Source organism: Conger conger, chromosome 18, assembly GCF_963514075.1.
Source record: "Conger conger chromosome 18, fConCon1.1, whole genome shotgun sequence".
Taxonomy (NCBI): domain Eukaryota; kingdom Metazoa; phylum Chordata; class Actinopteri; order Anguilliformes; family Congridae; genus Conger; species Conger conger.
The window spans coordinates 8,087,038-8,101,307 of NC_083777.1; the positions used below are offsets into that span (position 1 = coordinate 8,087,038).

General features: G+C 40.6%; 1 protein-coding gene across 2 annotated transcripts in view; it reads right to left on the reverse strand.

Annotated features, from left to right (window-relative positions):
• The window catches only part of grid1a (glutamate receptor, ionotropic, delta 1a), a 298,200-nt gene that overhangs the window by 33,471 nt on the left and 250,459 nt on the right, over positions 1-14,270 (reverse strand). For both annotated transcript variants that reach the window (XM_061228002.1, XM_061228001.1), the window contains exon 8: positions 12,218-12,337. In XM_061228002.1, coding sequence (XP_061083986.1) covers positions 12,218-12,337 — 120 coding nt within the window. The remainder of the gene's footprint in view (positions 1-12,217; positions 12,338-14,270) is intronic.

The following is a 14,270-nucleotide window of genomic DNA, read 5'->3' on the forward strand; positions in this document are numbered from 1 at the left end:
AAAGAGCTCTGTTCTATTTCGTGCAAAATTAAGAACATTATTTTAATCGAGAGCAGAGTGGCAACTATATATATTTATTTTTCCTGACAGAAGTGGTCTCATGACTATATTTTGGGAGGATGAGAAACAGGGTTAGTTAGGTGTTGCATTTTCACTGACAGATTTTAGATCATTAGAAACCTGCTTAGTGTGATGCATGAAGCAATCATGAATCTATTCAATATTTCTATTAAAATTACAACAGGCATAATGTCAAAGCATGCGCGTTGTGAATATCCTTTCTCCCCCCCAATTACAGTTTCGACTTTCACACACAGTACAATATTTGAAGTGAGTTGTAATGTTTATACATCACTGAGCACAATAAAACATCCAGTGATTTTAACAGAGTTTATACATACATACAACAGTCCAATAGGTCTATTTAAACGTTGATTTAACACTGGGGGATTTTGTATTGGACAAATGCATGTGTCTTTGCTACAGTTTCAGACTGATGGCGTGATTTTCCCCTCCATCAGCTACACTGTTAAAATAGAAAATGATCGCAGGTTGTTCATGGTAATTGGCAGTGTATTGCTAGATCAATGCATTTACATTATGACCAACCAAATGGTCCAGTTTCTTAAGTCATGTTGCAATATTAAGATAGTAATCTGCCTACACTGTGGGCAGGTGCACAACGCACATAAACCACACATCTGTTACACACGGGGGCATGAACATGTGTTAAGGTATCAAGATAAGACACACCTATTAATTAAGCCAGTAAATCCAGCCCTTTTGAAACTTGAACTTGAACGATCCACCAAGAAACTACCAAAAGTGTCTGCCCAAAACCTATGTGCACGTGCATGTTATGTTTTAGGCCATGTGCTCAGTCCATAAAAATAGAGCCCTCAATATTGTAACTTCAGCCTCAGGAACATGAGTTTAACAACACATTTAACATATTACCTTCATGTTCTTGAAGTGCACTTAATGAAAGGGCTAAATTATCACCAATCACCATGTGGCCTCCATAAATGTTACAACTACAGTGTATGCACAGAAAAGTACCACAAATCAAGAACTCAAAACTCTTGCTTTACCATTGGGCAGTGGTTTGTTCAAATTGAAGAAATCAATGAAAATCTGAGATTGTCAAATCCACGGGCAAATAGAGACCGCAACACAATCCAGTGATAACCCAAAAATAACCCAACACAATCCAGCGATAACCCAAAAATAACCCAACACAACCCAGCGATAACCCAAAAATAACCTAACATAACCCAGCGATAACCCAAAAATAACCCAACACAATCCAGTGATAACCCAAAAATAACCCAACACAATCCAGCAATAACCCAAAAAATAACCCAGCATCAACACAGCTGTGTGTGTCTGTTACTGTGGTGCCAGTGTCTCTAATACTTAGTTTCTGTGTCAACAGCTGGGAATGGGTAGGCGCTCCAGCTGAGAGGATTTTCTAGAGACTTCCTTTACATGTACACATTTTTAGCAGAAGTGCAGTAGGGCCAGCCAAGGTTCCCTGTCTCTGAAACATGAGTAAAGATGGTCTTCTGTACTCTTAACAGAGAACATCAGCTCACAAATCACACAAAAAAACAAACAAAGGCAAAAAGGGCCTGTGACTACACATCAGGAGGAATCGAATGCTAGCCTAGTGCCATTTCCTTTGTGACTGCATTGTGACTTAAGACCAAAAATAAACTGACTGACATTTAAATCAACTAGACATATTAAAGTGCTTTAGCTAATGTGTGATGTGTGACCAGACTCTCACTCCATAAATAATTGAAAATTGAAAACATGTTATATTAGCTTTGCCACAACCCCCTGCAGGAGTTAGGTAGTTTCACAGCAGAGATGTCCCCGTACATGGGAATGGTTTCATTTTCCTACTGTTAAATTTTATTTCCTCCCCTGCTCATATTCTATATTTTTATTTGAAGAACAAGACATCTCTTAATGTCCTCCAATCCATGATCTCTGGGATAAAATTACTTCTGATTGGAATTTATATTGCGCCGACAAAAACAAAAGGTTATATAATTCTATATTTTTTTTATTATTTTTTTTATTTGGAATGGTCCATCTTTACTATGCTTTACTGGCATCTGCTCTTATCCAGAATAATGTACAACGCGCACACGTTGGATCAGAGTACAGTAATTCCCGAGAGGATGGAAGCATCGTACCAAGAGAGGCAGTAAATTAAAGAGGCACAGATTCTATTAACAAGCACCAAACTCGTCAAGCTTCCAACTGAACGTAAGATAGAAAATAAGAACAAAGCTACGTTAATGAGCATTAATCTACATTAATCACACAACAGTATGAAGCACAGGTGCTCAAGACAAAGAAAAGAGAAAAAAGAAACGAAAGTAGCCACTCAGACTAAGTGGAAGAGAAGGTCAATGTGTCTTCTTTCTGCAATACTGTATATTTAAATGATATTCAATAAGCAATTAGAACAGTTCCCCTGAGCCCCCTTAGATGTTATTTCTGTCTTTGCACTTACTTAAAGATAATGCTATAGTTATATCTGAGTAAATGTTATCTGTCTTTGGTACCTTCTTTTGTTACAATAGTTTCTTGTTAGATTAACATTACACTTAAGATTATAAACAGGTTTTGTGAATACCACAGTTTTGTATTTCTGAGATGATCGGCGATGTTTTCCGCTCTTGTATCTGTCTCTGGATAATGTAATGTTCTGTAAACGTGATTGTGAAGAGGCAGTGGCTAATGTTTTCGGTATGCTCCCGAGTGCAGAATGTATATACCAATTATACCCTGGTTTTTCTTGCTGCCTGATCTTTTCCATTCCTGTGGAAAAGTTAAACGCTGTCGTGATGCACAGCCCGTGTAAATGAACGATGATAGATACGGTGTCGATGTTCGGAGTCGGTACGACGGGCCCGGTCTCTCGTCGTCTGACGCCAAAGCGTTGACTCACAGCCTCATCGGCGATTAAGGAAGGAGCGGAGGGGGAAGCGGACACGGACAGCCGTGTTATACAACGGCTCCACAGGTTATTCTGAGAAACCTGGATTCCATCAGGGAAGATAGCCTTATGAAATATTAAGTGCGGCTCTCCGGCCTTCGGTCGAGCAGCCTCATTTCGTCGGATGTTATTCCGACGTGTCTTCATCCTCGGAATAAGCCAGCGGTGCCCACACGCTGGAACTCAATGTGCACTTCTATTGAACAATATTTCCGTCCTGTGTGGATCTTTCAGTTCCGTCCGGCCAAAGAGAGTGGAATATAGCTTTGTTTGTCCGCAGAAGCTTAGCTTTGCTGTAGGCATAAGCTTCAACAGTTATCCTGCAGCTGACATAGCTGACAAGTGATTGTCTCAGTTAATTCATTGGCATTATCACAACAGCGAAACATATTTGCCAATCTGTGTCTTCAAAACAGTGCTGAAGCCTTTCCTCGGCGATCAGCCCATATCTGAATATCCTTAAAAGAGTTTAAATGACATTATGGTCTGATTTTCCCAGCAGTGTTCGGTATGCATCTGGCACTTGCCAAAGCACTTATCTAGGACCCACATATGCGTTGGACATGCTATGTGTTGTTTTAATGTGGGAAGGTGGTCAGAGAGATCACTGAGTAAGAACGCCGGCTTATCATAAAAGCAAAGATAAATGTGCAGTATTACTACCTGCAGCCTCTTAATATTTCAGCCCAGGCCCATAAAATGGTATGAAATAGTACAGTTAAAAAGTCTATTTTGCATTTTGCCTTGGTCTGATATTACGTCCTGCCTAAGCATCTGAAACCATTCAGTGAGACAAATATGCAATAATCAATCAGGAAGGGAGTAGATACATTTTCATGGCACTGTATTTTTTATGAATATTTTGCAACAATAATCTAAAAGCATATACAAATACATCCAACAGAAATCACAGGTTAGAGAAAGTTAAATGAAGGAAAGAATATGTAAACTCTAGAGACAATCCCAGGAGATCAGCAGTTTCTGAGATATGCAAACTACCCTGCCTGGCACCAACAATCATTCCACGGTCAAAATCACTTATATCACATCCCTTCCCCATAATGACATTTGGTCTGAAAAACAGCTGAATCTCTTGACCATGTCTGCATGCTTTTAAGTTTGCTGCCACATGATTGGCTCATTCAATATTTGCAGGTCTACCTAATAAAGTGCTCAGTGAGTGAGTGAGATTCAAACCATATTGAATCAATGATATGATATGACATGAGTGAGATTCTCCAGGTCTGGAGAACAGGTCTACCTAATAAAGTGCTCAGTGAGTGAGTGAGATTCAAGCCATATTGAATCAATGATATGATATTCATAATAAATGTCTACTAGTCCTGATTAAGGGTTTTTGAGGAGATAAAAATAGGGTATAAATGTAGCTTTCCTTTTAATGTAATATATTTATGTAACATATTTGTTGCAGTTATGTATTAAAGAACATGAAAAGTATGTTTTATTTGATTTATTAACATAGAATGATTATGTCGAAATAATTATGTACGGATGGTGCAGTGGGTAGCACTGCTGCCTCACAGCAAGGAGGTCCTGGGTTTGAATCCCGGTCAGCTGGGGCCTCTCTGTGTGGAGTTTGCATTTTCTTCCTGTGTTTGCGGGGGTTTCCTCCGGGTACTCCGGTTCCAGGTTAGGCTGGTTGGAGAGTCTAAATTGCCCGTAGGTATGAGTGTGTGAGTGAATGGTGTGTGTGCTCTGTGATGGACTGGCAACCTGTCCAGGGTGTATTCCTGCCTTTCACCCAATGTATGCTGGGATAGGCGCCAGCCCCCCTGCGACCTTGTTCAGGATAAGCGGGTTAAGATAATGGATGGATGGATGGAATTATGCACTTACACATTCCTACATATTTTTAAACCCATCGTCATGCATATTTAAAAAGCGTGCTATTTACTTGTTTGTGCTGAAGTCAGCATTTGCACAGGCATGTAAATTATCATGCGGACATGTCTCATTTATGTTTGATAAATCAGAGATAATTATCCCGTGTTTTGGTGGGTGGAGGGCAATACAGGGGAATATTTGCATAATAAACAGAGGGTTGAAGTGCGAATCAAAAAGGAAAGAAAATTGCATGATTGATAAAGCCAAATTATGAAAGCAAATCCGAACTACAGACCCCCCCCCCCCCCAAAAAAAATTTAAAAAAAATTGAAAATAAATAGAAATTGTAAGATAGAGGGGCGGCCTGTAGCGTAGTGCTTAAGGTACATGACTGGGACCGGCAAGGTTGGTGGTTCTAATCCCGGTGTAGCCACAATAAGATCCGTACAGCCGTTGGGCCCTTGAGCAAGGCCCTTTACTCTGCGTTGCTCCAGGGGAGGATTGTCTCGTGCTCAGTCTAATCAACTGTACGTCGCTCTGGATAAGAGCGTCTGCCAAATGCCATTAATGTAATAAATAATAATAATAATAATAATAATAATAATAATACATTGTCAAGAAAATGTCTTGATTTACCATGCACAATCGCATAATTGGACTAGTAAAACAGCTTCAACAAAGCAAGAGGAAAGCCAAATAAATACAGTATAAAATAAAAATAATCATAATCTGGTTAAATCAGTGACATTGTGACAGAGCTGAAACTAAGCCCCTTTCTGTTGCTAGGTTCCATGGAGCAGTCAGTGAGCTTAATATCTTTAATTTATTTTCCTCGCGGATCATAGTATTCATGTCAATTTAAGAAGTTGACATCTTAAGCTCATTACTGATTTATCCAGCAAGATATTCTTTGCATAAAAAGTCCGGTCGAGGGTGCCACAGTAGCACCTGCTGGTTACTTGTGTACAGTACAGTTTATATACCAGCTGAGCAACAGCTAAGTGTATAACAACAATGATTATGTTGTTTAGCCTGTAGCGTAGTGGTTAAAGTATATGACTGGGACCTGCAAGTTTGGTGGTTCTATCCCCAGTGTAGCTTAGTCTAATCAACTGTAAGTCGCTTTGGATAAAAGTGTCAGCCAAATGACATGTAATGTAATAAATCTGACAATATTAGCAATTGCCAAACTGGACAAACAATATGAACGGAAAGAAAATTTGCACCTGCATTTATTTGCAGGTGAAAGTAAAAAAAAAAGTTGTTGATTTAATCCTAGCCATTGGCTGAAGGCGTCCATACAGGAAGATGACTCTGCATCCTCCCTTTGTTGTTTACACAATCGATACATGTTTTCAAACACTGTCCCAAATAAGCGGAGCAGAAGGGGATTTGTTTTATGATTTGTGGTATTTCTGGCAGAAACCTTATCCAAGGACTAATGGGAAAGTTACTGAAACATTTTTGAACAGCCAATATTAGAAAATAATGAGAGCGGTTCCACCAATATCATTCTTCAGTGTGCAAGGAGCTTCATGTGGAACCGCTGATTAAACATATCAACCTTTCTTTAAGAGGAGAGCAGTCCATCCTCATTCTCCCACTTCACCCAGACAGGGAGAAGCCACAGTGGGCCACAGGTGCGAGAGGGGGGTCACAGTGCAGAAAACTTGTAGCGAGCAAGAAACCTCCTGCCAATATGGCGGGATTACCACAAGGGCTGAGTTAGGCTCCCTTCGAACACACTCCAAAGCCTCCCTAAATACGACATTCTAAAGGTGCACAGGTCGGATTACAGAGGCCTGAAAACAGACCGTGAGCTCAATGTGTCGAGAAACGCAGTAAAACATATAGCGTGCAGCAAATTACCTTTGTTTCATTTCTCATTCAGTGCTCATGAGATTCTCATCTTTTGTATATCTCCCACGTACAACCAGTCAACTTCAGGAAGAAAATAATAACTGTATGCCTTTAATTATGAACATTATTATTATTTGTATTTATTTATTCATTGTTCAATTACAAGGATGCACCCTAAATGTTTCCACTAACAAGTACCACCAGTGACAGCAACAGTGACAGCAACTATCACAAGAAGATTGCGTTTCTGCTGCTTCTTCCGAAATCCCTGGAGCTTAGACCCTGTGTTGTAAACAAAATATTACAGACGTTCTTTTACCAGAAAGTCGCAAAAAGAGCTGTGTTGACTGTTTTGGAGTATGCAAACTAGTCAAACTAGAATTTTCCTTCGGGGGATGAAAAAAAAATCCTCAAATGAAAACTGAAAACACAAAAGTATCCTCAATACCACTTGGCTCCCAGTGACTCTAATTAGCATTCGTTCTTTCCAGCTAAACTTTAAATGTCTCTGTGATACTAATGACACAAATTATTTTGCACACAAAGTTCAGGTGCTTTTCTCAAGGCTGTAATCCTTGGGCACAAAAAACATCCCTGTTTAATACTTTTGCTTCTTTCTACAAGTAATTTGAATTGTAAAGTAGAAGTGGGAACATACTTGAGGTGGCAATGCCAGCTGTGAGGTTGGTCTCAGTCTCTTGTGCTTATTTGTATGCATGCAAAAAGCTGCTAGCAACAGATATGCAGCTACAAATGGTATCCATAACAAATTATTATTATTATTATGATTATGATTATTATTATTATTACTGTTATTATTATACTTATTGTGAGAAAGAGAATGAGTCATAGAATGACAGCATCATGGAATCACAGCATAGAAAAGACAGTCATCATGTGTATTAAAGACAAGCTGACACAGAAGTTGGAGCATCACTAACGTCTGAAATATGATATACACAATTTGGCGGGGAGTCGATTTGACTGACGTCAAACGAGAAGGGGGCCACGACCGAGGATGCACGTCACTGTGTGAACAGGATATCGATTGGAGGGGAACAGAAAATTGACATTGATCGCCATTAGTACATACCCATTGGTACACGATTACAGTCCCCTATTGAAACAGCAAGGCCATTTCCTTTGTTTTTGAAATACACTGAATACATTTCAGGTTGAGATAAGATGAACACGAGAGAAGTGTTCAGAATTTCAGCTTTTATTTCCTGGTAATAACACCTAGGTGTGTTAAACTACTTAATACATAGCACCTTTGCTATCAGACCACCCAGTTTTTAGCTGAGCAAAAGTATTGGAACAGAGAGTATTAAGTAATTGAAAGTAAATAACACTTAATATTTGAAAGCATATCCTTTGTTTGCAAAAACTGCATCATCAATCATCACTGCATTTACATCACCAAACTGTTGCATTCTTCTCCCTTTTCCTGGCTTTTACTGCAGCCTCTTTCAGTTGTTGTTAGTTTTTTTTTTTTTTGGGGGGGGGGGGGGGGGTTCCCTTCAATCTTCTCTTCAGATTGAAGGGGAAATTAAATGTATGCTCAATTGGGTTAAGGTCTGCTCATTGACTTGGCCAGTCTGAAACCTTCCAGTTTTTCTCCCTAAGGAAATCTTTTGTTGAGTTGGCAGTGTGTTCTGGGACATTGTCTTGCTGCATGATGAAGTTCCTCCCAATTAGTTTGTAAACATTTCTCCGTAAGTTGGCAGACAGAATGTTTTTGTAGACTTCTGAATTCATCCTGCTGTTCCCATCATAAGTTACATCATCAATAAAGAATAGTGCATGCACTCCAGAAGCAGCCATGCAAGCCAAAGCCATGACACTTCCTCCACCGTGCTTCACAGATGAGCTTGTATGTTTTGGATCATGAGCAGATCCCTTCTTTCTCCAGACTTTGGCCTTTCGATCAATTTGGTTAATCTTGCTCTCATCTGTCCATATAACTTTGTTCCAGAACTTTTGTGGCTCATATCTGCACTTCTTTGCAAATTGTCATCTCCCCTTCTGATTTTTATTATTGATGAGTGGTTTGCATCGCGTGGTATCGCCTCTATATTGCTGTTCTCTGAGTCTTCTTAAAATGGTTGATTGAGATACATTCACACCTGCCATGTGGAGATTGTTTGTGATGTCATTGACTGATGTTTTTGGGTTTAGCTTCACAGCTCTTAGTTTCTGTTGTTTTCCTTGGTCGACCTGTTCGATGTCTGTTGCTCAGTACGCCAGCGGTTTCTTTCTTTTTCAGGGCATTCCAAGTTGTTGTACGAGCTATGGATTTTCCCTATTTTCTATGCTTCAAAATGGCTTGCTTTTCTTCCAAAGACAGGTCTCTGGTCTTCATGTTGGTTTATGTTTTCTATCACAAATTCAGTCTTCACAGGCAAAACCTAAGGCTAAAACCAAGAGTAGGCATTCAGAACTCTATATTGTTTAACCAATACATCTAACAGGACACATTTCTCAAACTCAAACCGACCTGTCTTCGGTGTATAGCAAAAACAAAGGAAATGACCTTGCTGTTCCAACACTTCTGTATGTCAAATCTAATAAAATCTTGTTTTCCAGGAAGTGGATGGAAAAAAAACTGAGTAAAAAAAAGTAAAATACACTAAAAAATACATAAATAAATAAATACACAAGCATTACAATTGTATACATTTTTTGGAATATACACTTGTGGATGTGTTTGTATAATTGGCTGAATTAAGGAAAATTTCATCAAAATGTCATTTGATTTCAGCTTGCCTTCAAAGTGGTAATGATAATGAGGGGTAGATTTTCTCAGTGGGCAAGTTGTCAGAAAGCACTGTCATGTATATATAATATGTATATATAATGGCTGTCTACCTGCCCTAGCCTTTCTTTTTTAATAGTGCTCAACTGAACCCCACTGCATGGGACACCCTGCTCTAACCTAGTGATGAGGAATCATTTGGATATGAGGTGCCTTATTGATATTAATATTATTGAGCTGAGGATACACCCTGTCCCCATTTGCTGAACAGGGCACAATAATCTACTGCAATGGTGCTTATTATAATTCAATGGTTATAAGTGGGTTAACTTGAAATAAATATTAAGATGGCAAACAAATCATTTCATTGAATCCAGTTTCTTGGACATGTAATATTTAATGGTTCTGAGATTGTGCAAGGACTGAAACATCCAAATATTATAACACTGATGCCAGGTACTTCAGACCCTATCACACTGGAGCAGGGATACTACCTGTGTCTGTTTCACAGTGAGGGCCGAGTTAAGTAAAGGGGGCTCAAACAGGGCTTTTCTGGGCTCAAAGGTTCCTGATAAACAGTCAACTTCTTTTGAATACCTCTCGACAGGAACCCCATCTCCCTTACTCCACTAAAGAGAGTCCCACCCAGCAGCTGTCTCTCACACTGTCGTTCCCGCAAGCTCCTGGCTTTATCGCGTTGTCAGACAGAGCCAGATTAGCCTCCCGCTTCCCATCAGATATTTAATCGGCAGCAAGAAGCCTCTGTCATTCCTAGCATTTCGTGCTTGTCTACGTCTCTCTGGCTGGCGCAGTGTCACTTCCCAGCCGGAGGAGAGACTGCCTCTGCGTTTTTTAACGGCTTCGCTCCCTGGGGTAAATCGCGGAAGAAAACAGCTTTAAAGCGCGGCGCCGCTTTCTTCCCTTCAAGAGGACGCCGCGTTAAAAATGTGCGGTCCTCTTGAATACTAAATGGTTTATTTCGCGAGAGAATAATTCATGGAACAAACGAGTTATTTTTATCCACGGGGCCGCGAGATAAATGAGACAGCTCCTTAACCCCTGCTTGGTGGCTGTGTCGCGATGTGTGAAGTGACACTAAAGATGTCAAAGCCAGTCGGTCTAGCCTGCAGTCTGCACTGGGGCCGCTTGCAGCATGGGCAATTAATTATTTACGCATACATGCTGTAGAGTTGTACAGACGCCACACGTTTGAGCAGCACGAATCATACACGCTACACAGCATCACATGAACGGTAAACTCAGACAAATTGGCTGTTCTAGTTCCGTTTCAGTTTGTGATAAGTATCGTGCAAATGTGTTCGCACAGTTCGCACAGTATGCGCGCAGTTTCATAGAGGGAGGAAATGCCTAGCATGGTCTGTGGGGTTGCAAATAGCATTTCAATCTTTATTATTTGTAAGGTGTAAGAGACATTTCATTTCGATTGAGGATTGAGGGCTATTGAGCAGAGAGAAATGCAGAAAGTGAGTGAAGATTGAAGAGAGTGGGAGACAAAATGGATGAATGCAGTTAGAAAGTAGAAGAAAGGGTATCGAGAGAAGTGATCTGTCAACATGATCTAGCTCCGGAAACTTCTCTTCTCCCAGCGCAGATGAGCTGGTCCAAAAAAAAAAAAAAAAAAGCAGCTAACCAAACAGCCTGTGTCTGTCAATCAAAGGCATTCACATCTGGTAGGGCAGACGGAAATTTTCTCGATTCATTTCTTCAAATAACACACAAGTTGACAGCAGCAGTAGCAGGCACAGCATTAAAGTGAAGAATAGCGGACTGTTTTTGACATGCCATTAGCTGTCCTTTCCATTCAGGACTTTAAACGTATGCCCATTTGACGCAGCCAGCTTCTGTGTGGCGCGGAATAACAGACCTGCGGACCTTAATGGAAATATTATGATAAATCTGGTTCATAATTCAACTTCGGATGCCTGGTGATTAAATCTTCATTACTACTCAGCAGCTATTGTACGACTAAGCTTGCATTTAAATTGTATTATTTCATATCATGTCAATGACTAGAAAAAATTGATTGTACATACATACGCACACCCTCCCTCCTCCTCTCTCTCTCTCTCTCTCTCTCTCTTTCTCACACTCACACATATTCTGTACACGTGTACATGCGAGTTAAGTCAATGAAGATAATTTGTAATCAACCATTAGAGCACTTCATAAAAGCAAAACAAAATATTAACAATGACAAAGTATTTTTAGTTTGTTCATCCACGTACTTTTCCCGTAATTGCCCTTGATTACAGGAGTTGTCCTTTTTTGGCACCCTATTGCTTGTTCTAGGTGCAGAGGAACTCAAACACCCTGATTCAGATTGGCTGAGTCATTTGGTTGCAACAGGGCAAAGCACTGATAGAGAGCAAACATAATGGATGCTCCCACACACACACAGGTACATTTTTGTTCTTCAAATTGCCCAAATGTACCCTGGAAGTACAGTAATGTTCTCTCTGGGTACAAATGAGTACATTTTCCGAGTAAAACAGCTGGAAAAATTATATACTGTTGTATAGGGGTAAAAGTTTTTTCACATCTAGTCGAGTGTTCCACTTTTCCACCTTGACCTTTATTTATGAGTGCACATGCACGCACGCTCACAAACACAAGCACGCACACACACACGCACAAACAAACACACACACACACGCTCGCTCGATCACACACAGACATGTGAACGCCCACATGCACACACGCACACACCATGCGACCGTACTGACCCGCTTGACGTCCTTCCCGAAAGTCTCGCTGAAGCTGGTGCCCAGGATCTCAAACTGCACGTGAGGGTTGGAGCCTTCGTCGCGGAAGTCCATCATCCCCGTCAGCCCTGTGATCCGACCCTGCGGGTGCGTCATCGCAAGGATCCCCACGTTAGAGCAGAGCTTCTACTACCCACCAACCCACCAACCCACCACCAGGAGCGGGCATCCCGCCATCCTCATGCAATACACTTTAATACAGTTACATTTACTTTCGGCATCATTCGGCAGACGCTTTTAATCCAAAGAAGTGCATAGGTTCTTCCACAGGTTAAAAGCATCAATTCCATAACTAACATGTCGGGGCGACATGGCTCAGGCAGTAAGAGCAGTCGTCTGGCAGTCGGAGGGTTGCCGGTTCGATCCCCCGCCCGGGCTGTGTCGAAGTGTCCCTGAGCAGGACACCTAACCCCCAAATGCTCCTGACGAGCTGGTCGGTGCCTTGCATGGCAGCCAATCGCCATTGGTGTGTGAGTGTGTGTATGAATGGGTGAATGAGAAGCATCAATTGTACAGTGCTTTGGATAAAGGCGCTATATAAATGCCAACCTTTTTTTTTTGTAAAACACGCATGAAGAGCTGTTCTAAACAAAAAGACACTATTTTTTAATAAATAAATAGCAATCCTTGTGGATGTGGACACAGATGGCTGAAGCTGGTAGAGGAAGGCATTGCTTGCATGCCCACAAGGAATTAACTTTACACAAAAACTCTTGCTGAGTGAACTTTAAAACAGCATCCCACTACAGCACTACATTGCCTGTGAGTGCCTGGAGTTACCTTATAGCATCATTTGATTTTGTTGGTTTTTGAAGAGTAAGATTTTCATTTTCATTTAGGAAAGCTGCTATTCTCTGCTTCAGACAAACTTGAAAACTATCATAAGGTGCCTTTCCTTTCTGAACAAAGGCATATCTTCCATATTAAAAATAGTGCAAATGGCCTCATTATCTTTTATTCTGTGTTGTGTACCCATCGCTAGAAAGCTTCTAGTTATATTATTACCTGTCTGTACACTTATTGCTTCCATTTTTGTAACATGGAGAACATGTTCAAGAAAAAGCAACCCATAGTGTGGCTAGTCTCTTTGCAAAGAATTAATTGCAACTGAACAAGTTAACAAGGCTTTTAAATTAAAAATACAACACCGTTCTTAAACCCAAGGACCTAACGTGGACAGGTCTAGCCAATTATTCTTAGATTTCATTATTAAAATGGCATCACATAGACAATTATTTACATCAAATGAATTCCATCCATGCAAATTTTTTTTTTTTTAAAGCTGCACAAAATTTATATTACAAATGCAAAACAGCTGTTCAGAGGGAGGTTATCTGCGTTATTCCCTCTTTGATGTCTTACTTCATCTACACTTTTGCTGTGATTTCCATGTTTCTCTTTAGTCATGTCTCCCCACAATATGGGGCAACCAGTCAATGAACCCCCATCCCCATAACAACCTACCTTCACCGTGTTCTCAAGAGTCCTCAGAATTAAACACAGTCAGCCACTGCAGTCTGCCAGCTAAGCAGCTACAATGCCTATGCAGCTGACCTGGCTGACTATAGGTGGCTGCCCAATCAGAGAAGGAGGCCTTGCCAACTGAAAACTCCCCCATAGGCACAATTGTAGCCAGTTACACCTCCCCCTATGGGACTCCTAGCCACAATCAGCACTGCATTTCAGAGTCCTTATAGAGCTGGTCACGATGCCATTCTAAACCCGAGCACCATTAGATGAATGGGCTCTTATTTTGATGGTCTATTGCATTATGTTACATGTGAATGTGACACTGGGTCAGTTTTGTTTGTTTAAATCAGGGGTGGGCAATTCCGGTCCTTGATGGCCGGTGTGTGCTGTATACCAGTTTTTGTTTCCACCAATTACCCAGGCTAAATCAGCACATTGGCTGTAAACACCAACACTGGAACACTCATAGATAATATACCCACTGAGCACTTTATTAGGTAGACCTGTATACCTGCTCGTTAATGCAAATATTTAATCAACCAAT